General features: G+C 45.4%; 3 protein-coding genes across 5 annotated transcripts; 1 reads left to right on the top strand and 2 right to left on the bottom strand.

Annotated features, from left to right (window-relative positions):
- Positions 1 to 9: 9 nt before the first annotated feature.
- Positions 10 to 7,901, bottom strand: ppp1r14ab (protein phosphatase 1, regulatory (inhibitor) subunit 14Ab). Its single transcript, XM_061828549.1, has 5 exons — positions 7,859 to 7,901; positions 7,476 to 7,715; positions 2,190 to 2,273; positions 2,023 to 2,055; positions 10 to 1,560 (listed from the first exon to the last, which is right to left on the bottom strand). Exons 2-5 carry the CDS (start codon positions 7,668 to 7,670, stop codon positions 1,420 to 1,422), a joined length of 453 nt encoding a protein of 150 aa, XP_061684533.1. The 5' UTR covers positions 7,671 to 7,715; positions 7,859 to 7,901; the 3' UTR covers positions 10 to 1,419.
- Positions 7,902 to 8,866: 965 nt separating this feature from the next.
- spint2 (serine peptidase inhibitor, Kunitz type, 2) lies at positions 8,867 to 19,059 on the top strand. The gene is made up of 11 exons (XM_061828523.1): positions 8,867 to 9,879; positions 13,342 to 13,512; positions 14,731 to 14,817; positions 15,158 to 15,193; positions 15,275 to 15,298; positions 15,376 to 15,537; positions 16,284 to 16,334; positions 16,416 to 16,592; positions 17,282 to 17,326; positions 17,772 to 17,880; positions 18,367 to 19,059. Exons 1-11 carry the CDS (start codon positions 9,483 to 9,485, stop codon positions 18,452 to 18,454), a joined length of 1,347 nt encoding a protein of 448 aa, XP_061684507.1. The 5' UTR covers positions 8,867 to 9,482; the 3' UTR covers positions 18,455 to 19,059.
- Positions 19,060 to 19,209: 150 nt separating this feature from the next.
- Positions 19,210 to 26,786, bottom strand: LOC133505352 (solute carrier family 35 member F2-like). 3 transcript variants are annotated; one of them, XR_009796225.1, is made up of 9 exons: positions 25,500 to 26,786; positions 25,238 to 25,413; positions 25,025 to 25,152; positions 23,526 to 23,685; positions 21,663 to 21,819; positions 21,495 to 21,547; positions 21,260 to 21,414; positions 21,005 to 21,108; positions 19,400 to 19,537 (listed from the first exon to the last, which is right to left on the bottom strand). XR_009796225.1 is itself a non-coding variant. In XM_061828531.1 (8 exons), exons 1-8 carry the CDS (start codon positions 25,544 to 25,546, stop codon positions 19,337 to 19,339), a joined length of 1,077 nt encoding a protein of 358 aa, XP_061684515.1. In that variant the 5' UTR covers positions 25,547 to 26,786; the 3' UTR covers positions 19,210 to 19,336. The 3 variants fall into 3 exon arrangements, 2 of the variants coding, with proteins under 2 accessions (XP_061684515.1, XP_061684516.1); XM_061828531.1 differs by lacking the exon at positions 21,005 to 21,108 and having other exon boundaries at positions 19,210 to 19,537; XM_061828532.1 differs by lacking the exon at positions 19,400 to 19,537 and having other exon boundaries at positions 21,046 to 21,179.
- Position 26,787: the final 1 nt, after the last annotated feature.

Below are 26,787 nucleotides of genomic sequence, written 5' to 3'. Positions count from 1 at the left end.
GACAAAAAGTGTATATGTGGATTATAGTGGGGGGGTGGGGGGTCAAAGATAGGGCAGGCGGGCCAAAACCAGGCCGCTAGGTAGTACATTACGGACCGCGGGGTGAATTTGACAGTGGGGGGAAACAATATCACAAGACATTGTGGTTGTCAAAGATAGGGCAGGCGGGCCAAAACCAGGCTGCCAGGTGGAACAATCTGGACCACGAGGTGAATTTGAAAGTGACAAAAAAAAAAAAAAATCACAAGACGTGGTTGTCAAAGATAGGGCAGGGGGGCCAAAACCAGCCTGCTAGGTGGTACAATCTGCCCCGTGGGATGAATTTGAAAGTGACAAAAAAAAATAATTTACAAGACGTGGTTGTCAAATATGGGGCGGTCGGGCTAAAACCAGGTCGCCATGTGGTACAATCCAAACCGCGGGGTGAATTTGAAAAAAAAAAAATAAAATTACAGGACGTGGTTGTCAAAGATAGGGCAGGCGGGCCAAAACCAGATTTCTCGGTAGTACATACCGGCCCCCGGGATTAATTTGAAAGTGACAAAAAAAAAAAAAAAAATCACAAGACATTGTAGTTGTCAAAGATAGGGCAGGTGGCCCAAAACCAGCCCGCTGGGTTGTACATTCCGGACCACGGGGTGAATTTGAAAGTGACAAAAAATAAATAAATAAATCACAAGACATGGTTGTCAAAGATAGGGCAGGCGGGCCAAAAGCAGCCCGCTCACCGGTACAATCCGGACCGCAGGGTGAATTTGACAGTGGAAAAAAAAAAATCACAAGGTTGTGTTTGTGTGTAATCCGGATCATTTTGAGGATTATTATGATGGGTTTTGTGTCTCAAAATGCAAACCTGAGGTTGCTTAGTCAAATTACAGCAAAAAAAAAAAAAAAAAATGTATTACATCTACATGTTTACTCAGTGTATGTGTTTTGTTTTGCATCACAGCAAAGAGAAAAATTGTCACAGTCGTTATTTTTACATGAAATATGATTTGAGTAGTCCGTCCCCTTTGGCGTCTTCATGTATTGTGTAAAGTTTTTTTTTTTTTTTTTTAATACACGTGTATAATGTGTGTTAGTAAACAAGACTTAAGCCTGAAGAGACAGGAAGTGCTCCGACGCACACGCGGCCTCGCGAAGGTCGGCGAGGTCTGACAACGCAAACAGACGTCGAAGAAGGAAACGAAACTCAGAAAAATGACGAAACCCAAACACAAAAACGAGGGCTGACGAGGACGAACGACGACGGCCGCCCGTCGGATTCGTGCCGCTCCACTTCCTGTTGCGCTTTGAGCTTCTCGCCGGACCCGGCCGGGGGCGCTCCTGGGGTGCGGGCGTTGGGCTCCGCCCGTTTTTCAGTCCGGCTCCTCCCTCCGGGCGGGGTCGTCGGAAGGGGTTTTCGCGGCCGCTCCCCCCTCAGTGCGGCGCGTCCCCGTCGCCCGACCCCGGGCGGGCGACGGGGTAGATGTGGAGCTGCGGCAGGTCGACGCCGTCGTTGCGCAGCTCCTCCTGCTTCTGCAGGCCGTGGAGTTTGGCCAGCAGGTCGCCGATGAAAACCTGACGGCCAGAAAAGCAACGCCACGCCGTTGAAATGGAAAGAAATGACAATTGAATAAATTGTACTGCGTAGCAACATACCGCATAAAATATGTGGCGAAAACAAAATGTTAAAAAAAATCAAATTTGTGTTTTTCGCTAAAGGTTTTTAACTCAGTGGACATTGTGCTGCTCCTTCTGGTGTGTCTGCCTCGGCCGCCAGGAGGCAGTGCGATACAAACGCGTACCGTTTTGTTAGCCCATCCGTGGCATTTCTCAGTATGTGTTAGCTTTATAAGACGAGGTTGTGTGGTTTGGTTACACGCGTGACATTTGTGTTTGTTTTCGCCACTAAACGTGAAATGCGTGCGGCGAGAAATACTTTGAAGCGACCGGAAAACGTGTCCTCGTAAGTCGAGGCCCTTCTGTACTTGGATACTACAGTAATACTGCGTCAAAAGAATGACGGGATGTTTTGTTTACCTCTGTGTTGCTGCGGCACGACTGGAGGATCTCCTGGAATGAACACACACACGTATATTTAATGTTGACTTTTGAGTATTGTAATGTATTCATATGCGTATCATTTTCATCATTGTAGCTGTAACGGTACTCGAGTAAATGAGGAGGAAAAAGTACAAGCGCGCCACCTGCAGTCTGCGCGTCCTCTCGGCGTCCGTCTTCAGGTCCAGAAGGTCGTCGATGTTCAGCTCCTCGGGCATGTCCTCCTCCTCCTCATCATCAACAACAACAACAACAACAACAACAACAACAAGTCAGTCCACAAACACAACAACAGTGCAAATGTGAAATCTGCTGACGTGCAATTGCGTAAACTGCCTACAGAGGGAGACAAACGTCCGCAGCGGACAAATAAAAGAGGCTGACGGCACTAATCTAATAACTAAAAAAAAAAAAAAAAAAAAAAAAGACTGGATCGCTCATTGGCCACTAAAGCTGAAGTCGCCGGAAGCAGATATCTCCCATCTTGATACTCCCAAAACAAGCATGCCGACCTGTAAATTAATCGCCAGCTTCGTGGATGCGAGAAAACATTCCACAGGTAAGTTAGAAAGATTTACTTTGACACTGTTAAAATTTGTTTGTAGTTTTTTTTTCTGATGAGCTTAATTCACTTGAACAAAGTTTTGTTTACGGTTGTTGTTGTTCACTCTCTGCTTCACCTTTGTAGGCCGACGGTTTTCCCCGAAAAAGTAATGTCAATATTTTCCCAAACTTCATCATTTAGATAAGCAAGAAAACACATTTTCTGTGAAATTTTGGGTGAATTTCATAATACAGAACTCTGCAAATTGAATTTGATTTCCAAATGCGAGGTCGAAATTTTCTGTCTGAAATAGGACGTCACAGAGACGACGAATGTATTTATCCATTGCAAGTCCTTATTTCCAAAAATATATATCCAACTGATTGACTTAAAATTTCATGTTTTTATGACAAAAAAATGCTTAATTTTTTGCTATGTTATAATGACAGTGCTTCACACCGTATTATTGGGAAAAGTTAACATGTCTCGGAAATCGGGCCCTATGTAATACGCAAAGTTTCGTGGTGTGTCTTTCCTTTGCACTTCACCTTTTTTGGCTTCCCCGAGTCCAATTAGAAATCCTTCATGTTACCAGAACTGAAAAAAAAAAAAGAATGCCAAGCTCCCAGGACCAGTTTTGGCAAACTTTGAGGAAAAAAACCCACCGTAATCCAACCCGTAAACCATTTTCCTCCACACGTTTTGGGAGTACCAAGATGGCGGCCGACTTGCTTCAACCAATCGACGCACCGCTAGATATGTATGCGCTATCCAGTCTTTTTTTTTTTTTTTTTTCCAGATCAGTGGCTGACGGCAGGAAGTGAGTTTATTTGCCCTTTCTTTTGCCTCGTTACTATTTCCTGTTATTTTTGTCATATATGGTCACCGGCGAAGGCCACGTCTTTGACGGGTTCGGGAATGTGTGTGCGTTAGCAAGTGTAAGCACGTGCGTGCCAAGCTCCGCCCCCCTGTTGTTCATCTGCCGCAGACATCTCTGTGACGTCATCAGGCCCGGCTAGTGAAAGTGTGTGCTCGCGTTTGTATTGTTGTTCAGTTGACTGATTTGTCGCGTCAGCAAGTGTCTACACGCACACGGACACACAATAACGTGTGTTGGTTTACGTATGCATGCAGAGTGTTTGTGTGCATTCGTGTGAGTTGTGCATGTGTGTGTTCGGTGCGGGGGAAGGTGCACACCCGGAAAAACACAACCATTTATAACAAACAAGATGACGAAAATACACAATGTCATTATGGACGCATTTGAACATCATAAGTGGCTGTTGTGCGGCACGGTGGATCAGTTGGTAAAGTGTTGGCCTCACGTTTCTGAGGATCCGGGTTCGATCCCGGGCCCCGCCTGTGTGGAGTTTGCATGTTCTCCCCGTGCCTACGCGGGTTTTATCCGGACACTCCGGTTTCCTCCCACATCCTAAAAACATGCAACGTTAATTGGACACTCTAAATTGCCCATAGGTGTGTTTGTGAGTGCGTTTTTTTTTTTTTTTTTGTATCGATTCACCCTGCGATTGGCTGGCGACCGGTTCAGGGTGTACCCCGCCTCCTGCCCGTTGACAGCTGGGATAGGCTCCAGCTCGCCCGGCGACCCTCGTGAGGATAAGCAGCTACGAAAGTGAACGGATGAAGTGGTTGTCATGAGCAAGGCTTGGCCACTGCCAAGAGGGGCGTGGCCTGGCCACTGTTCTGGGCGGTGTCACCTGTGACCTATCACAGGTGTTTTCCATGTGTACTGGTATTTAAGAGTTTTTGTCACTGGTGTTGCCAGTTCCTTGCCTTGTGTCAGTGTGTTGCGTTCACCGCCAGTTGGATTCTCCCCCACTGAGAGTAAGCGTAATGTTGAGCTATCCTCGTCACAGCGATTCTGTGCCCTTTGGTTAACCCCGTCCTGTTAAGATTGTTAGTTTGCCCCATCGGACCTTGCTGAATGTCTTTTTGGATCCCGCCTAGCGTAGCGTTTTTGTGCCTCTGCCTTGTTTTGAACTGCTTGTTGATACCGACCCGTTTCCGAAGTAAAACCACGTCTAACATCATGTCCTCGTCGTGGAGTCCTGCATTTGGGTCCGCCTCCGTACTGTTGGTTCGTGATAGTTGTAGTAGTAATTGTACTTAAGTCATGTTAGTAGTAGTGTAACTGTGGTCATAGGATTAGTAGTAGTATTTGTGCAGAAGGAGTATTAGTAGAAGTACAAGCAGTTGTAGTGGTAGTACGAATTGAAATAGCAGTGTGCGAGCAAGGGTTAGCCGTTTTAGTAATGCTAGTAAGCTTGTAGTTGTACTATTCTGGCTAAAAGTAGCAGTATGTTCGAAGTACTGTCGTAGTACCCATGTGTGCGTGCAAATGATGACACTTCGACCCCCTAATGGCCGCCCTCCCTACCGACATACACAGCTGTCAAGCTAATCAATCAATAGCGCTAATCGCTGTTAGCGTGCATCTGCTTTGTCCTTTTCTTGTGTTTTCATTTGCATGTCAAAGGCTTCCCCGATTGGCTGTTCGGTGTGTTCATAATTTCAGTGATTATTGACTAATTGCCGCGTCGTTGCATAAACCGCAGGGTTGAAAGCGTGCGACAAAAGTCGCGGGTTATAGTCCGGAAATTACAGTAAACTTGGCAGGCACGTCGCACTCGGACCGACAATGACCCATGAAAATCACTCACTGACGTCCTTGCGAGCAGAAATGTATTTATTTTTTTTTTAAATGATTATTATTTTTTTACAATCAAGTGATTCACATCGCGTGTGCGACCAGATGGGACGTCTGAACGTGAAATGAAGCAAACGGGCAGATGTGATTATCTATTCATCACTGGCCGCACTGGCTAATATCAGGGGACAAATAATTGCCCCCACTCCCCCTTTTCATCTATTATGCATCAGCACGTGCGAACGTGTCCGAACAAAGAAAAACCTTCGGACGTCATCAATCTCTTTTTTGGGGGGGGTCGCGTTAACAAACTGCGCCGTCCTCAAAGGTCCGGGCCCCCAAATCAAGGCCGGGCGTGTTTGCTAGCGCTGCGCTAGCGTTAAAACTCTTTCAGTGCGTGTTTGCTAGCGCCGCCCAAGGCTAGCGTTAAACTCTTTCTGTGTACCCGGGCTTATAACCAGGTGCGCTTTGTAGGCCCGGAATTACGGTAAATTACACACTCATTCAAAGTGCAGTACTATGTACTACATAAAAATACATAAGCACTGTTACTTTAATCCTTCGTGTACAACCACTGTTCAACATTTCATGGTGCAATGCATGCTGGGAGCTCTTCTGCTGCGTGCAAAATACTCCCTAATACGCAAAGAAAAACTTCGCGTGTGATTTCATCCAAAACCCCATGAGGGAGTGGAAACGGGATACGTACTGTAAAATCACGAAAGTACTTTTACTGTACGATTATGGGGTAAATAAGTATGATTTACAGGAATGTTAAACAATGCAGTTGTAGTAGTCATGTAATTGTAGCAAGCACAGTCACACTACTGGTCGTTAATAGTACATTCATGCGCGTGATCGGATAATTTGAAATATTCGCCGACGCGGCACAAAATGTCCTCCGTGCGATGGCAAAAACTGGTACCATTGAGGCGGTCTTGGCAAGAACTCCCACACACGCCGAGTGAGCCTCGGGCTGCGTACGCGCTGTCAACTCCACTTTGCTCGCTTCCAACCCTCCGAGTGACCTTTAGCGACGTTTCAACCACTGCACACTATCCGCGCCAGCTTTTGTCATAATTCATTTTTTTTAAATACTATTAGGTACCATACAGTAAAACTAAAAGTTCCGTCCTTCACTGTACTCCTAATTACGGTACAGTGATGCCTCGGTTCTTGATCCCAATCCGTTCCGGAAAACGGTTCAAGAAGGGATTTGTTCGGAAACCAAATCGACGTATCCCATTAGAATGAATGGAAAAAGAAATAATCCGTTCCAAGCCTAAAGAAATTAGGCTTTTGAAAGCATTTTTTTTTTAGTTTTTCCTGATAATAGACTGCATAGTAGAAACACATGTATAGTTGAAATACTTTATATAATAAATAAACTAATAATTATATAAAGCCTCTGTGTACAGAGGCTGCGTTATACACAAGGACAAAAGTGCGCTGGTTGCGCCGTGCGCGGTACATCATTTCCGTTTTTTGTTTTTTTTCGGGGGGCATTCGAATTGACAAATGCCTCGTGGGTGGGTCAGTTGCTAGCGCCGCGCACATTATGTTATTTCCTGGTTTTGTGGGGGGGTTCGAGGACCGATTTTCGTTCGAAAACGGGGAGGTACGAGAACCGAGGCTTTACTGTATTAGCGTAGCTGTATGAATTGCGGTAGTAGTAGTAGTACCAGAAATAATACTGTAGTAACGCAGTAGTAGCAACCTGACTTCATCTTTTATATCGAGGGTCTCAAAGTCTTTTTTTTGCCACGGGGCCATATTGGAGTTCCGTTTTTCCTCAGAGGGCCGTTATGACAGCGAAATCGCCTCATCATATTACACATGAATTTTATGAACTAGTTTTGGAATCAGAAATCAAGGGTGATGGGTTTTTCAACTATTATTGATGTTTGGTCACACAAAAATGCTACTAATATCTCCATGTTTCGATTTATGACGTATGACAATTTGAAATTTTGGTCCAGATTTTCACAAGGATAATTTAGTTGACAGATGATTTGCCTTTGTGGACCATGTAAAACCATCTGACGGGCCGGACCTGGCCCCCGAGCCTCGAGTTGGACACCAGTGTTTTATATTGTACAGAGAATTTGTTTCAGACGGCACGGAGGGTTCGCCCTTGCTCGGTGCTGCTTTTTTGGTTAGCGAAGGCGGTGGGAGTGGAAAAAGCTCAGACCGGGCCCACAATTGGAGTCCGGTACTCACCCGGCCCGCGTAGAGCTGGTCCAGGCCGCAGTCGATCCACTTCTCCACGTCCAGCCTCCGCTGGAGCTCCTTGCGGTTGTACTTGACGGTGACTCGGGCCTGCTGGCGCCGCTGCAGGCCGGCGCCGCGGGCCCGGTTGGGCGACCGGTGGCCGCACACCTTGTTGACCCGCCGCCCCACCCGGTTCGCCGCCATCGGGATTTGGGCAGGAGGATGTCTTCACTGGCTGGTTATTGAAATCTTAAAAAAAAAATAATAATAATAATTAATAATGATAATAATAAATTGCATCAAGTGACGAAGTGGATGTTGTCGGAGTTGAGACGGAAGCCCAAGTGAACATGAAGCTCCCCGAAATGTGGGAATGGGAAAGTGTGGATGACCTCCTGCGGACTGGACCGAGGAGGCTGCAGGGCGGGGAACCACGTGGGGAGGGGGGGGGGGACGTTGCCATCACGTGCTGTGGGATTTTTCACAGTCACTAGCGATGCTTCGACGGCACATTTCAAAATCATTTGATCTGACGACTGCGACAAAGCAAGCGATGCATGACTGACAAACTCATCCGAATTATCACCAAAAAACCGGTTGCAGTACCGTTACAAAAAACGATATCGCCGTTTTATTTTGTTTTCGGTCAACTCGACGAGCGGACATTAAACACAACATCCCGGCACGGCCTCTGGGTCCTAATGTCCGCACATTTCAAGGAACTTTCAGGTGAGTCGGTTGTGAAAAGAAAAGCAACGCAACAGCGCCACCTGCCGGGTCAACTTAACACGACGCGCGGGTGTGGTCGTTAATGACGTCATAAATTCAGTCAATCTGTCCCGTTATTTTCAGGTCTCCAGTTATGGTAACAAATCACAAATGTGGGTCAGTAATTGATTAAGAAATGTATCTTTTTCCTCGTCTGCTTGTTTTTTTTACCCTCATTTTTCCGTTGTCCTTGATATTTATACACTAACATTGTGCGTTGTCCTAACAAATGTTTTTTTTTTATAATATTTGACAACTACCGAGGCCGTATGTGGCCAAATATGTGAAATGAGTTTGACACCCGTGCTGTAAACCACGTTTTTCGGAGTACCAAGATGGCAGCCAACTGGCTTCAACCAATCGACACACCGCGAGATGTGTATGTATGGAAAAGAAAAAATATGGAAGTAGCCAAGTGCCACCGGAATTTGAATTTGAAATAGGATTTGAAATTAAAATGAAATTGAAATGTTACGTGGATTTGAATTGAAATGTTAAATTCAATAATTCGCTGACTGAAATTCTCACAACGAAGTTGAATTCAATAATTTGCTGTCTGAAATTCAACTTCGTTGTGAGAATTTCAGACAGCGAATTATTGAATTTAACATTTCCAATTCAAATCCTGATGGCACTTGTCTACTTCCATATTTTTTCTTTTTAGGTTAGTGGCAGTAACTCTAAAATATTTCTCATTCTGATTTATTGTTATACATAACATGCATTTGTTTTTCACAATGAGAAAAGCTCGCTGGGACAAGTCACGTGGTAGGTTAAATAATGTGAAATAATAATAAGAATAAAATGTTGCCTTAATTGCAAATCAGCACTCTTGCTTGCACAATTTCCGGTCTCGTGACGTATACACAATACGTCATGTATGCGTAAAACTATAAGGCGATTGGCTGGGAAACCTCACGTGACAAACGCGGGGGCGCGTCCACTTTGACTCGAAAAATTGAAATTGGGCGAATTTATTAATATTAAATGGCGACTTAACGCAACATCGGCAGGTCGTTCGCGAATCGGAGTGAAATTCTAAATCGGTGCGAAAGTGCGAAGGAGGTTCGAGTAGGCGTGTCCTCACCTGTGAGTCAGGTGGACGCGGCTGGACTAAAAGAAGCAGGAAGTGACTCGACGCCACTTTTGTCCTCGTTCGAGGCCAGTTCGGCTGAGGCTTTTTCTCTTGAAACGTTTGTCGTTGTTGTTGTTGTTGTTTTTTTTTTGTGCGTGAGTTCCAAAGTGGAGATGAGCGTTAAGAGCCCGACCCTCAGGTGCGCTTTGTGGCTGTTCTGCGCCGGTTTGGTCGCGTCGTGCGACTGGAAGCAGGCGGACGTCGCCGACACGAGGCTGGACCCGAGCTCGCTGGAGGCCGGCGCTCGGTTCCTGTCTCCGAGGCTCGACGCGGCCGATCCGGCGGCCTGCCGGGAGGCCTGCTGCTCGCATCTGGAATGCCAGCTGGCCTTGGTGGAGTCTCCTGTGGACGGTCCGCCGCGGTGCCTCCTGGTGAGCTGCTCGGTCGGCTCCCGCGACGTGTGCGTCCTGACCCCCGCCTCCCACGGCCTGGTGGCCGGCTGGAAGAGGCCGCCGGTCGCCGTGTACCTGGCGGACACCTCGGAAGGTTTCAGAAACGGCAGCGGCGACGGTAAGAACCGCGTGAATCAAGTACAAATCCTTGCTTTACTGAAAATATTTCCCGTGTTCCTCGTTTACAATTTTTTTATTACATTTCCCCAAGTTGTCGGACTTCTTCCTTTAAATATTCGTGATACTCTCGCCAACTCTGCTGTGAAGTATCTAATCGAACTGCGTCTTAAATACTTGATTTGACGCAATTTGGGATCTTTTTAAACAATAGTTAATTTTTGGGTCATTTTAATTTCATTCTACGTCTAGTTCGTTTTGTAATTGAATGACATACACATTCATATGCCTCTGAATTAATGGTTTATGTGGTTTAATAAACGTAAAACTGCTTCCTTCCACGAGACTGGGTTGACGGTTTGAATTCGGATCACATTTTATTTGTATTCACAGAAAAAAAAAAAGAGGACAAATGGCGGAGAAATATGAAACTAACCCAAATATTTCTAGATTCCATGTGATGCAGTGGTCTAAACCGCTTAAACAAACGAGATCAACAACATAAACTGGTGGTAAGAAAGCAAATGATAGAGTAATCCTACTCTTTAAAAAAAGAAAAAAAAAACAAGAACGGCAGCATAACTTCCATGATGGAGGTGGGAAAATGTTTGTCTATTTTAATCTTGGACACACCCGCAGGCAGCTGAACAAGGAAGTAGGTTCTTTTATTTATTTTTTACTTTTTTTTTGGGGGGTGGGGGTTGAGTTTCATGTCAAAATTCAAGTACTCAAAAAGAAAGTATCATGAAAAGTACATGGAGTCCTCGCGTTAAGACGTTTCGACCTTACAACGCCCGTCCGCCATTTTGTCTGGCCAAAAGAAAATCCATGACCGTGGAAACGGAAGCTCGAGATCATAAAAAGATTGGAGAAAGGAGAAACGCCAACACCACCAAGGCATCAGTCGGTCGACCGTGGTGACAATTATTAAAGACAAAGTCCATATTTTAGCGCATGTGAGGGGATCTGGTCCTATGTCAGATCACAAGACAAGGTTCTTCGAGATGGAGAGGATTGAGGACCAGGTTCCTTGACGATAGCTCAGCACCGCCTCCCTTTCTTCTTCTTCTTCATCCACCTCTCAGCAGTAATGCGAAGTACATTATTTTGTTTATTTCAGTGTATTTGTAAATTCTGACTTTAATGGTGGAATCCGACTTGAGTCGAAATGGGCGTTAAGTCGCTACCGTAGGAACGGATCTCAGTTGTAGACCGAGGACTTCTTGTAGTTGCTGATACGCTTTTGAAGGGTGACAAGTCAAACCCAAAACGACAACACTCGCAAGGAGCATGAGCTAGCATGCTAACGGTCAGCTAAATAGGCCACGCCCCTTCGGGAAGCAGGAATGTCTGACATTGTTTGTGCAGTACGAGTGGGGGGGGGGGACATTGACAGTACATCCTCGGTTAGGTTTTATTTTGTTGAAAAATTGGCATTTTGCAATGGACTGGACTTGTGCTGATGTTGGCACCATCGGACCGAGCTCGACTGAAAATTGTGAAAATCCTTGAATAACAATATGAAAATAAAATTAAAATGATTGAAAAAAAAAAAATACGCAGGGCATCAAGATTTAAAACAAAACATGGATTGGCTGGATTTGGTTATAATCTTGTAAAAAAATTAAAGGTGAAAGTCAGAGGGATGTCAGTTTAAAAAGAAAACAATAATAAAAAAATATTGGCAGATTGATCAATTACTACGGTAATGTTTACTTTCAGCCCGAAAGTTTGGGGATTGGAAAAAAAATGCAAAAAAAATTAAATTGGGGCATCTGATGGGGAGATAAACAAGCGGGTTAGCCGTGCGACAATTCAAATTTTTATCAAATTTATTGGAAAATATTTCAACCCTCAATTGTTTGAAGACATGAGTGTAAGCCCCTCCTACAGTAAATAACTCTTTGTTGTCCTCAAAGAAAGCACATTGATGATCGTGAATGTGTGTGTGTGGTTTTATTTTTGTTTGTTTGTTTTTTTTATAATCCAAAACAAGACAATTACAAACATCTACTTTTACTTTTGGGGGGAAAAAAAAATAAACTTTTTTGCCAATTTTAAGACGGCTGTGATGGACAAAATCAGCAACAGAATCGTAATTGGAAGTGGATTTTCTGAAATGTCAATTTGAAACAATGTCGTGTTTTGGGATGAAGTGATGGAATTTTTTTCCCTAAAACGTTTTGATGAATTGACAAATCATAGACAGATGCGTCGATTATTAAAGTAATTGATAGGTGTTGTCGTTGCTTGAGTATTTGGGTTGCAAAAATAAAAATAAACAGGTGCCAGGTTAGGATATAAACACAAAGCGATATGGTTAAAAAGAATATTAATCTGTTGATTGGTAAATTTGTGAATGACAAATGACTGAATATCTAAATGCAAATCAATGATATATCATAATTATTATTAATGAAAAAATGGTGGCATTTCAGTTCATTTCAACTGATTTGACCTCCAAACGAAGTGAGTTGCAAACTTGCTTCTGGAACATCTGAAATTTTGACGTCAAGGAAGTTGAATCATTAAAATTGAACTTTATACGCCGTTTTGCGTGTTTAATTGCGGTTTTGTTCATAATTTCATAAGAAGAGCTCGACCCGCATCAACAGGACATCGTTTATCTTGATTTTAAAACCCGAGCACGCCCTCCAGCTGACTCATTTTTCTTTTTCTCGTGTTTGTCGGTCACGCCGACGACGCGCGGCCGCCGCACCGGTCGGTCCGGTTCCGCCCCCGCCCGCCAGCCCACACCCGTAAACGGAAACAATGCCCGTCCCCGCCGGGTGTAAACAAAGGAAGCGGCGGTGAGATGTCGACGCCTCGGTGGAGTTTTTGCCATGCTTGTTTTTTTTTTTTTTTTTTTTTTTTGTGCGACGCCAACGCCGGGCAGCCGCGAGTCGGCGCCAAAAACGACGCAAACCATCGATCAAGGACGGCCTCGCTTCTTTCTGTTCTGTCTCCATGTGCCCTGTGATAGGCTGGCACCCAGTCCAGGGTGTACCCCGCCTCTTGCCCGTCGACAGCTGGGATAGGCTCCAGCTCTCCCCGCGACCCTCGTGAGGATAAGCGGCGAAGAAAATGGATGGATAATTCCAAAATAAGTAATAAATATCTTAACCTCCTAGGTCCAAAATACGGTCGGTTTTTGCCGCTTTTCAAGGAGCTCATCTGGAACGATGAACCAGTCGTGATCCGAGTCCGGCGTGGCTGGCCGACGCCCAAGTGTGAAATTCATCCGGGTCCCGGGCGTGCCGGACCACATCCCCTTCCACCTTCGGGCGCGAGGCGGCCGGCGCACACCATCAGATGCCATTCGCACCTACGGGCAATTTGGCCTTCATACGTGTTTTTAAGATGTGGGAGGCGGGGCCGGGATTAGCTCCGCTTCGGCGCAAGGGTGGGCCGTCTTTTCGCCGACGTTTCACCTGACGGCGTCCCGTTTGTGGCTCCTTTTCAGCGATCTGTCTGCAGCCGGCGAAGGTGGGCCCGTGCCGCGCCTCCTTCCCCAAATTCTACTACGACTCGGTCAACCGGACGTGCCGCGGTTTCATCTACGGCGGCTGCGAGGCCAACGGCAACAACTTCGACACCCGCGAAGACTGCGAGGCCGCCTGTGGCGGGGTCACAGGTTGTTGTTCTTCTTCTTCATCGTCTTCATCTCGTTGTGACGTCGGGTCGGTCGTTCGAATCCCTTCAATGGCGGCCGCGAGCATTGCCGCGAGTCGGCTGTTATTTAATGCATCCATGTAGCTGTTGTTTTTCTATAAAGTCTGTTGAGGGAAATGTAATTTTAAAATTAAAAACTGAAAAAAGTACTGCTTAAAAAAAGTACACGTGCAAAAAAAATGAAGTTTTCTGAATTGTTTTGTGAATATTCATAAAATATTTGCTTCTACATATACATGCATTTGTTTTTTTTTTTTTTCCAATATTTTTACATAAGCAGTTACCGTCTTTAAATGTAAAATTAATTTGTAAACAGTAGGATAAAATACTATGAAAATCAGATTAATGACATGCATTCAAAGTTATTACAGAAAAATCAGTTAATTTATCAATTTGTAGAACAATCAATATTAAATAGAAATGTTGCAAACATACTTGAATTATTTTAATACCACAATTAGGGAAAATTTTTCATATGGATTTTACATTAAAAAAATGTTTAAAAATATAGATTAAAAATTTATTGGTAAAATATTTTTTACATGTGCATTCAAAATTCTAAAAGAAATGGTAACCCCAAAAAATGTAAACAATTTTAGATAAGGATGCATTCTTTTGGGGGAAAAAAAAAGTCAAAAACATGCTTAAATTATTTTAATAGCATAATTAGGAAAATGTTTTCATATGGATTTAACATTAAAAAAACCTTGTTTAAAAATGTAAATTAAAGATTTATTGGGAAAACACTTTTTACATATGGATTCAATATTAAAGCTGTTAATTCATTCTAAAAGAAATGGTAAACCCCAAAAATGTAAACAATTTTAGATAAGGATGCATTCTTTTGGAAAACAAAATGCCGGGTAAATTTACTGTAGATAAAATAGAAACATTTTAGTAAAATAATCAATTTTAAATGTGGAATTAACTTTTGAAAAATGTGTTTCGTAATGTGATGTTTTGTTTTTTTTTTTTTTTTAAGCTGATGTTGAAATAATTGGTGACGGAGTTATGATTAAATCAATCATTAAGTAAACGAGAGCCAGCTCGATTCTGGCCCGCAATGCCGACGTGTACGAAAACCCCTTTCGAGTGTTTTCTGCTCGTATTTTTGTCCCGGAAAAACTTCCACGCCATCGTCCAGCAAAGCTAAGCTCGTCGTCTCTGTTTTGGTCTTCAGGTTCCGTTCTTCCCGAGGAGTCGTCAGCGGCGCCACCCGCCGGTCCTGTCAAATCTGTTCGAATGCTGCAACCCTTCGCCGAACCACGTAAATATTTAGCGACAAACGTCGTCACGGTTAAGGCTATGCTAATAGTGAATCATAGCGGCTACCGCTAGCAACAAGGCAGCACTAGACTAGTTCCAGCTATCAATTCTTGTACCAGTACCAGGTTCAGTATGAAGTCTAGGACCAGGATCACTACGAGATTCAGTAGACTACCAGTACTCGTGTTAGTACCTGGATTGATTTAGTATCAGGGTTAGTAGTAGTAGTAGTAGTAGTTGGTGGTGGTGGTGGTAGTACAACCAGGATGAGTACTGGATTTGTTACAGCAATCAGGACTTGGATTTGTTGCCGGGATGGGTTAAAGTCTTTGTCTTTGCAGGAGCGCTGAGTGCCGACGATGTCGTTGAGCAAAAAAGTAAGACTGCGACACGATCAATATTACGCAACGGCGTTCGTGTAACGTGACTCATAACTCGACTCTCGTTCTTTCCCGCAGTGATCCCCGCCGACGAGTATTCTGGTACGTTATCGCCCCCCCCCCCCCCCCTTGGCCATCGTCGGCGTAGCGCTTCTCACGCTTGACTGTCGGCCAATCAGAGCGCTGCGAGGCGGAGCCGGCGGCGGGTCCGTGCAGGGCGGCGTTCCGCCACTGGTACTACGACAGTCGGCTGCGCCAATGCAAGATGTTCATCTACGGCGGTTGCGGAGGCAACAAGAACAACTACGACAGCCAAAAGAGCTGCTTGGACGCGTGCCACGGTACAATACATCCAAAACCTGCTTCATTAGTACACGGTACACTAGTAGGCCTTTCGAACGGCTCGGTTTTCGAACAAATCGGTTTTTGGATGAACATTTTTAGCTTTTTTTAGCTTCGGTTTTCGAAAGAAAATCGGTAGTCCAACGACCCCGAACAAAACCCGGAAATAGCGGAACACGCGTGGTCAAACCAGCTGACCCACGACGCGCTTTGTTGCGAATTCCCACCCCGCCGAAAAAAAATACAATATAAAAAAATACAATAATAACATAATTCATTCGGTTCTCCAACCGCCTTCTGGAACGGGTTGTGGTCGAGAACGGAGGCACCACTGTACTCGGGTCTGTGGCGGATTTAGGAACATTTTTTTTTTTTTTTTTTTTAATGAAACCACAACAAAACGGGTAAAGGATTGCTGTTAGGAAAGTCTGTTTGAATCCCAAACCCTCAGTGCGCCGCTCGATCCGTATCGAACAAGCCTTGCAACGACCGGCAGGAGTTTTTCGAGTGACGGCAGACCGGGAGAAGAGTTTCCAGAGAGGATAAAGAACATATGCTAGAGTGTTGTTATATTCTCTGCCCCCGTGGTACTGCACCCACAGATGTTATCCGATATCCCGTCTTTGGCGTTTTGCCTTGTCTGTTAGCGGAAGGCTAAAGCTAATGTAGTTTTTACACTTTTTTTTTTTTTTAAACATTGAACGTGTTCCAATCATCTTGACATATTGTGTGCGTGTTCCCGCAGTGAGCGTTGTTCCCGCCCCCAAGAAACTCCTCCCATCGGATTCGCCGTCAGGTACACGCCGACTGCTTTCAACTTTGACCTCTCAGGCCCTCTCGTCTGGTGTTTTGACCTCGAAAGTTGTTTTAACCGCAGAAGAAGAATGCTTGTCGCCTCCTGACGCGGGTCTTTGCCGCGCCGCCTTCCCCAAGTTCTACTACGACGGGGCCACCGACAGCTGTCAGTCGTTCGTTTACGGGGGTTGCGGCGGCAACCGGAACCGATTCGACAGCGCCGAGGACTGCCGGACCCGATGCGCCGGCGCCGCAGACGGTAACCCCGCGCATTTATTTGAACGCTCTGCACCGGTAGTACTCGTAGCACCGATAAAATACTATTGCCGTCTGATCGGTACTCTGATCAGTACGAGGGTCTTTACTGGATTTCGTGCTTAGACGGTATTTGAATTGTGGCGTTAGTGCTGCTGTTCTTACTAGGATCAGAAATGGGATTAGTAGTACATTCAATACAACATTTAGTTCCTGAGTATTTGGATGAGTACGATTGGGGAAATTGTTACACCTATTTGTTCGGGTTGGGTTGGTACTGGAATTAGTTCTAAAATTTGTATTATGGTTAGTACTGAATTTAATAATACTGCACCAGGTTTGGGTTCTGTAGCAGGATCGATACAATTTTATAAGTACAAGTGTTGTAAGTAGAATTGGTACCACTGTCAGTGTTAGGATGGAATGGGACGGTTTCGCTCGGGACAAGGATCAGAACTCCAGTCAGTACTATTTTTAGTACCTTGGTCTATATTGATAGCAGTATCAGGATCCTTACTAAAAAAAGAACGAGGGTCTGTACAAGAATCGGTATCACTGTCAGTAAGATATGTGGGACGAGGATCAGAACCATGATCCAAAGTACACTAAATTCACCTGGCTAAACACTAACATCAGCACGAGGACGGGTACAAGAATCAGTACTTCACAATCTCCTCCGCTTGTTCCCCACAGGTTCATTTGCGGGCCGGGACAAGACACGCAGTCGCTGGACCGCAGGTGGGTCTTCGTGGTCCTCACGCACCAGCTTCATCTTCATCGTTCTTTTGAATAAAGTGAGAGAAGGCAGAGTGGAAAAAGAGAACAAGCAGGGATGGATTGTTTTTTTAAAAAATGTTCATTCATAATACTGCAATCCTTCAAGTTGAAATTTCGTGCAATCTCCAATTTTATACTTTTTGATGCACACCAGTAGGGGCCAAAGATTGACCCATGGGGAACCCCACGGGGCATTTGGTGCCGGTAAACCCTAGAAAAGAGCTGTACAAGTACTCGTCTCTATCAGTGAATTTGTTGCCCCTTTTAGTTGCTTGTTAGCGCCACCGCTCCAAAGTCCTCACTTATGAGCTTATGAAGCGTATTAATTGATGATAAGCGGCTCGGAAAACGGATGGACGCTTGTGTACTAACGCTTTGCTTGTACCTCCCTTTTGGTGGTACTCAGGCTTCTTTGTTCTCCTGACCCTGGCGGCCGTTTGTACCGTGCTGGTGTCCGCCCTGGTGGTGACCATGCTGCGGCGCGTGCGCCTCACCCGCAGCGCCTCCATCGTCAGGTAGGTGGAGCCGTCGCGCCTGCAAAACTACTGAAAGCGCTACACGGTGCTGTACTAGAATTGACTGTAACAAGGTCAGTACTGGGGGGGGGGGGTATCTGAGTTGGTACTGGGATGGGTACAAGGATCAGTACTCGGATAAGTATCTGGGTTTGTACTCACATTAGCACCAGAATACTTTGATACTGGGATCGGTAACAACATCAGTACCAAAGTTGGTCAGTATCAGTACATACCTGGGTTGTTACTAGTATCAGTATTAAATTATCAGCACCAAGATAAGTACCTTTGTCGGTACTAGAACTGTCAGTATTAGTGTTGTTAATTGGTATTTAGTATCTGGTTCGGTACTCAAATCAGTACCAAGCCGAGTTGTAGAGCGAAGGTCGCAACGTTGGCCTCCAACAGGTAGGCGGCGCTGTGACGCACCTCCTCGGTCGGCCTGAATGCGGGTTTTCATTTTTGTTGTCGTTTTTGCGTCGTTAGCGACAAGGAGGAACTTCTCCCGGACGTGCGCTCGTCTCTGGAGTCTCTGCGGGTCCCGGACTCGCCCGTCACCGCGGACAAAGCCTGATCGGGCGGAGCCGCTCGCTTCATGAGGTACACCCTCGGATCGCAACCAGTACAAATACAAAGTTAAAGAAAAAAATACGATGAACAGCCCTGTTTGACATCATACCCAAAATTGATCAATATTGTTATATTTTTATTTAAAAAAAAAATACATATAGGATGGCATTCAGTGGTGTACCTAATAAAGTGTCTGCTGAGTTCTGTCTCTATGCTAAGCTAAAAGCTAAAGACGATGCAAAGTGAAAATAGATTCATTTTCTAATAGCAATAAATCGCTGTTTGTGCTTCGCAGTATCAATGATTTTTGTTTGATTGCTGATGAGCGTTAGCAGCATGCGTTAAACTTTAAAACTTTTAATCATTTTTACCGTCAACTTTTTGTTTTTGGTTTTACATGTAGCAAATCAGCACATTGAATATCAAACACATTTGTAAGTGACCGCTTGACCAATCAAGTTATAATTTTTTTTTTTTTTTTTTAATGTTTATGACCTGTTTTTTTTTTTCTGATCATCATTTGAGATGATTATCACAGATTTGTAGTTTGAGTGTAAAAATTCAATTTGTGCTGTTAATGAAATTGTGAATAAAATTATTTCGAACGATTGTTTGGGGTCTTTCATGGTAACAAAGAATTGCGTTTTTTTCCAAGAAATATCACAATCAATAAAAAAAAAAGGAAAATTACAAAGAAAATCAACAGAGAATTTATAACTTAAAATTATGATTACGTTTCCAGGGGTAGTGATATTATAAGAACTTATTGCTCTATTAAACCCCGCCCCCCTCATAACAAAAGATTGTTATACTTTCAAATTTGTGTTTCATGCAAATGTTAAGGTTTAAAAAATAATAATAAAAATCCCCAAACATCTTGGAGGTTTCATAATGGAGTGGAGTCAACAACACAAGTGTTCTTCCTCTGCTGCGCTTCCTGCGACTCGGACGCCACTTCCTGTTTGGGTGCGTCGGCCTCCTCGGTCGACGGGGGGGGCTCGACGGCGGGCGCGGGCGCGGGTACGGCGTTGAAGGTGACGAAGCCGACCAAGATGAGCGCCAGCGACACCACGTACAGAACTGAGAACTGAGACGGGACAGGGAAGGCCTTCAGAGTCTGGTTTCAAATCGGTCTTCCTAGCCGCTTATCCTCACGAGGGTCGCGGGGAGTGCTGGAGCCAATCCCAGCTGTCACCAGGCAGGAGCCGGGTACGACTGCGAAGTGGCAAAATACTACCCAGGTGTTAAACTCAAGCCCCAGGGGCCAGCTCTGGATCGCCGCGTGATTTTATGTGGCCATCGCAGACAACTCATCTGCATCAACTTCCATGATTTAAATTAAAATCTGTATCAAAATTTCACTTTGTCCCATCATATAAATAATAACATTGCGATATTACAAGCATTTTTTTTTGTGTGTGTGACAAAACAACAATGGTTGAAAATCCCATTGTTCTTGATTTCTGATTACAAAACTAGTTCATAAATTTCATATGAAAATATAATGAGGCAGTCAAAGATTTTTACCGTAATTTCAGCCTATGAGCCGCGACTTTTTTCACACACTTTCAACCCTGCGGTTTACGCGGTGATGCAGCTAATTTGGGCATTTTTTTCCAATGGCTGCAAGGTGCTTGAGCGGAATGTTTAGAGTGAGACCGCTGTCTACGTGACTTTTACTGGTTCGGCCCCGTTAGCGCTGCGCTAGCGTTTTACTGCTGTGTCTCAGTCATTTTTACCGGTATGTATTTTTTATTTTAACCGACTCTGTTAGCGCAGAGCTAACGTTAGTGCAGTGTTGCATTCACGCGGTGTTGCATTAGTGCAGCGTTAGCATTAGCACGTCATTGCATCAGCTCAGCGCAGCGCTAGTGTTAGCCCGGCGGCGTTAGCGTGGCGCTGCATTAGTGCGGTGTTGCATTAGTGCAGCGCTAGCATTAGCGCGGCATTGCATTAGTGCAGCGTCACCGCGGCGCTAGTGTTAGCCTGGCGGCGCTAGCGTGGACCTGCATTAGCAGAGCACCAGTGTTAGCATTAGCGCGGCGGCACTAGTGTTAGCATGGTATTGCATTAGCACGGCGTTGCATCAGCGCAGCGTCAAACGTAGCGTCTTTGTAAATAGCTCCTGTTTCAATGTGGGTACTTGCAGCGTTTACACAGCTGCGGCGTATCGTAATTCGGCCCTGCTAGCACGGCACTACTTTAGCATTAACGTGAGCATGGTGGTGCTAGCTCTGTGTGCCGTCTTTGTAAATATCCCGCGTTTCAATGTGGGCACTTGCTTTTACACAGCTGCGGCATATATGTATACCAAATATTATTTCCTTCACAAATGTGGCCCGTGACAAAAATGAGTTTGACGCCCCTGGGTTAGGGTGTCAAACTAGGATAAGGGTTTCAAGATGAATGTTAGTGCGGTGCTAGCGCTAGCATTAGCACGGCGCTAGCGTTAGCACTGCGTTGCATTAGTGAGGCGCAAGCGTTAGCACAGCGCCAGCGTTAGCGTGGGGGCGCTAGCATTAGCGCAGTGGTGCTAGCATTAAACTCTCTGTACCGTCTTCGTAAACATCTCGTGTTTTGGTTTCTGTGCCGTGTGACCGACTGGCGACTGGTTCAGAGTGTCGTCCGCATTTCGCCCGAAGTCAGCACCCCGCCACCCTAAACAGGATAAGCGGCGTCGATCGTGGATTGACACGGTTTCAAAGTAGGCATCGGGTTCTAAACCAGGACTATGGATTCAAATCAAGGGGGTGAGCATTTCAAAGTACGGGCAGGGTTCCAAACCCGGGTTTGGGCGTCGGCTACTCACGTCGTAGCGGAAGATGAAGACCCCGCAGAAGACGCTGAAGACGTCGGCGGTCATCATGGACAGGTTGACGGCGGCGGCGCTGCTCTCCTTGACCACGACGGGCATCAGGCTGTACAAGGCCAGCATGCAGCAGGCGAAGACCCCCAACAGCAGCGCTGAGCGCAACACAGGTGCCAGAGGTTCCCACCCGAACCCGAACCCGAGCCCAGCGAAGCTGCCGCGGCGCGACACTGACCCGCTTGCCATCTCCACCGGATGGCGGAGACCTGCCGAAGCTCCAGGACCAACCTGACGGCAGGCGAGTCAAGGAGACCAAGCGTCCAGTACTGCGTCTGCGTCCGGACTCGGACTTGCAACTACAGAGGTCCACGCTGACCGGCGTCGCAAATTGGCGGAGTCTTACATTTGCGCGGTGCTTATGACGCTCCCGAAGAGTCCCAGCATGCCGAGGAACTCCAGGCGGCTTCGGTTCTTGACGGCGTACTCCTGCCACACGTTGGACACGCCGTAGAGGGCGGCGCTGAGGAGAACCAGGCCGTCGCCCAGGAGGACGTCGGAGGCTGCGCGCAAGACAGAAGTCAAAAACCAGCACAGATGCCCCCACCCCAAAAAAAAAAAATAATTGTTCTCACACACAAAATGTTTTGTTTTACTCGACAAAAACCTGCTGGCAAAAAAAAATTAAAAATAAAATTCAGTGTGTGAGAACATTTTTCATTTTTTGATTTTGGTGTGAATGTTTTTTTTTTTTTTTGGGGGGGGGGAGGGGGTAAAATTGATTTTTTTTTTTTTGGGTGTGGGTGTGCGTATGTGATTTTAGTCTTTTTTTTTTTTTTTTGAGGATTAGATTATGAGACACCTAAAGTCTGAGATTTTTTTTGTCATGCATGAGAGCTTTTATGGTATGAGTGAGAATTTTTTTAGGTATGTGTGAGATTTTTTTGGGGGGGTGAAATTGATTCTTTTTGGTGTGTGTGTGTGTGTGTGTGTGTGTGCGTTTGTGATTTTAGTCAGATTTTTTATTTTTCAAGGATGAGATTTTTTTTGTCGAGCATGAGAGCTTTTATGGTATGAGTGAGAATTGTTTTGGGTAAGTGTGAGATTTTTTTGGGGGAAGTGAAATTGATTTTTTTTTTTGGTGTGTGCGTGCGTTTGTGATTTTAGTCTGAATTTTTTTATTTTATTTTTTAATTTTTCAGGATGAGATTTTTAGGTCAGTGTGTGAGATTTTTTTTGTCATGCATGAGAGCTTTTATGGTACGTGTGAGAATTTTTTGGGGTATGTGTGAGATTTTTTTGAGGGGGGGTGAAATTGATTTTTTTGGTGTGTGTGTGTGCGCGTGTGTGTGTGCTTATGATTTTAGTCAGAATTTTTTTATTTTTCAGGATGAGATTTTTAGATCAGTGTGAGATTTTTTTTTCGAGCATGAGAGCTTTTATGGTATGAGTGAGAATTGTTTTGGGTAAGTGTGAGATTTTTTTGAGGGGGGGTGAAATTGATTTTTTTTTTTTTTTGTGTGTGTGTGCGTGCGTTTGTGATTTTAGTCCGAATTTTTTTATTTTATTTTTTAATTTTTCAGGATGAGATTTTTAGGTCAGTGTGAGATTTCTTTTTTGTCATGCATGAGAGCTTTTATGGTACGTGTGAGAATTTTTTGGGGTATGTGTGAGATTTTTTTGAGGGGGGGTGAAATTGATTTTTTTGGGTGTGTGTGTGTGCTTATGATTTTAGTCAGAATTTTTTTATTTTTCAGGATGAGATTTTTAGATCAGTGTGAGATTTTTTTTTCGAGCATGAGAGCTTTTATGGTATGAGTGAGAATTGTTTTGGGTAAGTGTGAGATTTTTTTGGGGGGAGTGAAATTAATTATTTTTTTTTTTTTTTGGTGTGTGCGTGCGTTTGTGATTTTAGTCCGAATTTTTTTATTTTATATTTTTAATTTTTCAGGATGAGATTTTTAGGTCAGTGTGAGATTTCTTTTTTGTCACGCATGAGAGCTTTTATGGCATGTGTGAGAATTTTTTGGGGTGAAATGGAGTTTCTGTGAGCGGGACAGCTCTTTTCAATACTTTTTTACATTTTTGTGCAAATTTTACGGGTGAGCGTGCAAGTTTTTATCATGTGTAAATTTTTTTTTTTTTTGCTGTGAGTTAAGAATTTTAGTAAGTGTGAGAGTGTGTATGTGTGGAGTGACTGCGTGAAATGTTCTTCTTTGAGGATTCAGCGTCATTTGTGGCCCGCGCCGGAGGAAAGTCGTAATTTCACCGGAGCCCTGGTCCCGCCCGGCCAGCAGGTCGGCGCCCACCATGGCGCCGACTCCCAGCAGGCAGACGCCGACTGCCGCGAAGTGGACGGGACGGTACCGCGTCTTCAGGAGCCACCAGGACAGGAACATCACCACCGGGATCACGAAGCAGTCCAGAAGCTACAACGAGGAAAATTTAAGACTTTCTACCGTAATTCCCGGCCTCACCCGATACATTTGTAAAGGAAATACCATTTGGTACATACATACAAAGCCGCAGCTGTGTAAAAGCCGCAATTGGCCACATTGAAACGCGACATATTTACAAAAAAAGACGGGACAGAGAATTTAATGTTGGCGCCGCCATGCTAATGCTAACACCAGCGCCGCACTAATGCAATGCAGTGCTAACGCTAGCACCCCCCACGCTAATGCTAACGCTTGTACGGTACTAACGCTAGCGCCGCACTAACACAATGCCGTGCTGACGCTAGCGCCACGCTAATGCTAACACTAGCAGCGCACTAACATACATCTTGAAACCCTAATCCTAGTTTGGCACCCTAACCCAGGGGTGTAAAACTCATTTGTGTCGCGGGCCACATTTTACCGTAATTCCGGGCCTTCAGAGTGCACCTAGTTATAAGCCTCACCCAGTACATTTGTAAAGGAAATAATATTTGGTGTACATATATATATATATGCCTTGCCCCCATTGAAACCCACATTGAAACACGGGATATTTAAAAAGACGGCACACCATGCTAACGCTAATGCTAAAGTTGTGCCGCACTAACGCTAGCGCCGTGCTAGCAGGGCCGATTTAAAAAAAACATACTGGTAACAATCACAAAGACACGGCAGTAACACGCTACCGCAGCGCGAGCAGGGCCGGACCGGTAAAAGTCACTTCCTCGGCACATATATTCCACTGGCGTCACTCTTACCTTTTCCGCTCGAGTGCCCCCTTGCGGCCGTTAGGAAAAAAAATGCACAAATTAGGCGCATCACCGCATAAACCGCAGGGTTGAAAGCATGTGAAAAAACTCGCGGTTTACAGGCCGGAAATTTGGTAATTTGTCTCTCTCGTCACACACTTCAACCCGAATGACAATTTGAATACGGATGAGTGGAACTTACGCACGATCATATACAGTACAGCACAAACACGTATCGCTGACGTTTTGGTTTAGGACTTGGTTTAACGCTAGCGCCACGCTAAACTCTGTGTACCGAGGCTTATAAACACGTGTGCTAGCATTAGCACGGCGATAGCGTTTGTGTGGCGTTAGCGTTAAACTCTTTCTGTGCACTGAGGCTTATAACCAGGTGTGCTAGTGTTAGCACGGCGCTAGCGTTAGTGTTAAGCTCTTTCTGCGTACCGAGGCTTATAACCAGGTGCGCTAACGCTAGCGCCGCATCACCGTATAAACCGCGAGGTTGAAAGCGTGAAAAAAAGTTGCAGCTTGGAGGCCGGAAATTATGCTAAATTGAGCACGCGGATTTCTTCGTGCGTCACCTGCACGCTGGTCAGCGTCGTGTAGCGGTACGCCGCCACCACGGCGTAGTTGGCCTCCACGTCCGCCAGGCCCACCAGCGCGTACTGCAGCCAGCGCCCGCGGCCCGCCCGGAAAACGCTGTCGGAACCTCCGACGTTCGCGAGGGAAGAAAGAGGAGGTTCAGAGGTTAAGGCTAACGCCCGCCCGCGCGCGTCTGCATGTGCGCGCGTCACCTGTCCTGCAGAGCAGCGCCGGCGTGTAGGCGGCGCCGAGCAGCGCGTAGTGCAGGACGCTCTGGAGCATCGGCGCGTCCACGTGGTACACGGAGCTCAGATACTGCGACGTCAGCGCCGTGCCGCACACCAGCGCCGCCAGGACCTGACCCAGCGCCAAGGTCCGGAACAGACGCCTGCCGTCGCGAGCCGCTCTCAGGTCAGAGGTCACGGGGGGTGGGGGTGGGGGTTCAGGGGACGGCGTATTTCCCGGCGGACTCACCGCGTGGACGCCTCCCTGATGCGGGCCAGAACCGCGTGCAGAGACATCTCGCAGGAGTCCGCAGGCCGCCGGCGACGTCTTCGCTGGCTTCTGGCGTCTTCGCCGGCTGAATGATTAAGCGAGAGAGGGCAAAGGTCACACTCTACGAGGAGTGCATGACGCACGTTCGCTTGCGTAAATCAGGCCGCCGACTCCATTTGTCTCGTTCTTACTTGGAGGGCTTCAGATTTGAGACTTTTGTGACCTTTTCTGGAAAAGTTGGTCCCCAATAGAATGTCCGAGCTGCTCGCACTTTTACCCGCAGCAGAGGAATTCTCTTCAGTTCACTCAAGTGGATCCGAATTTTGAATTTTAGGAACTATTTTCGCGATCAGAAATCAACTACGGCACAAAGATGCTTCCAATATCTCAACATTACCATTTATGGTGTGTCGATTTGAAATTTTGGCACAGATTTGAACAGAATCACGGAACGTGATACACGTGAGTCGCCAACGCGGGCCACATGAAGTCACGTGGCGTGCCAGATCTGGCCCCCGGGCCCCGAGTTTGACGCCAGTGAGTGGTCGCCTTCCACCGGAGGGGCAGCACAAGTGGACCCTCAGAGTCTTCTAAACATGTCCACAGCTTGCATCCTAATAATGCATTGCGGGATAAATTACACACACAATTACACATTAGACATAATTCACAGGTAGAAAATGATTTCCGATTGAAGCGAGTTTCATATGGTAATAACATAGTTATGAATTTGTCATGTCGTGACTTAGTAATAAACGATATACAAAAGTTCATCATGGGTAGCAAACCGGCTGAAAATGACTCTGAATCGTGTAATCGGTTAATTACGCGTTGAATATATCTTGTAAAAGTGTATATAAAAACAAAATGTTTTAAACAGATTAAAAAATAGCTGATTTGTTTTCAAATGTGTGAATGACTTTTGAACATATGCAAAATGAATTCCGTTGAAGGCGTCGTAAAGTAGCCACAAAGAATAAAAACTGCAACGTGAGTAATAGTAATAATAAAGTAATAAGGTTGGCATAGCATAAAACGCATCGATGACATCATCAAAGTGCAAAATATTTGCTGCGTTTTGCAACATTTCAAATCGTCGTCACATTTCTGCCTTGACAGCACACGCCAGCGACTGCGCTAACGACAAATCAGCGGCAACCAACCAGAGCCGAGACAGATGATTGATGGGTGGAGTCACCGCTTGAAAGAAAAGTCCACGGACGGGCTACTTGGAACGCTGGAATGAAATTCGGCCTGGAAGAGAAAT

The sequence above is a fragment of the Syngnathoides biaculeatus genome, chromosome 8 (assembly GCF_019802595.1).
Source record: "Syngnathoides biaculeatus isolate LvHL_M chromosome 8, ASM1980259v1, whole genome shotgun sequence".
Lineage (NCBI taxonomy): Eukaryota > Metazoa > Chordata > Actinopteri > Syngnathiformes > Syngnathidae > Syngnathoides > Syngnathoides biaculeatus.
Note: the sequence above shows the minus strand (reverse complement) of the source record. Positions and strands in the feature narration are given on the sequence as shown.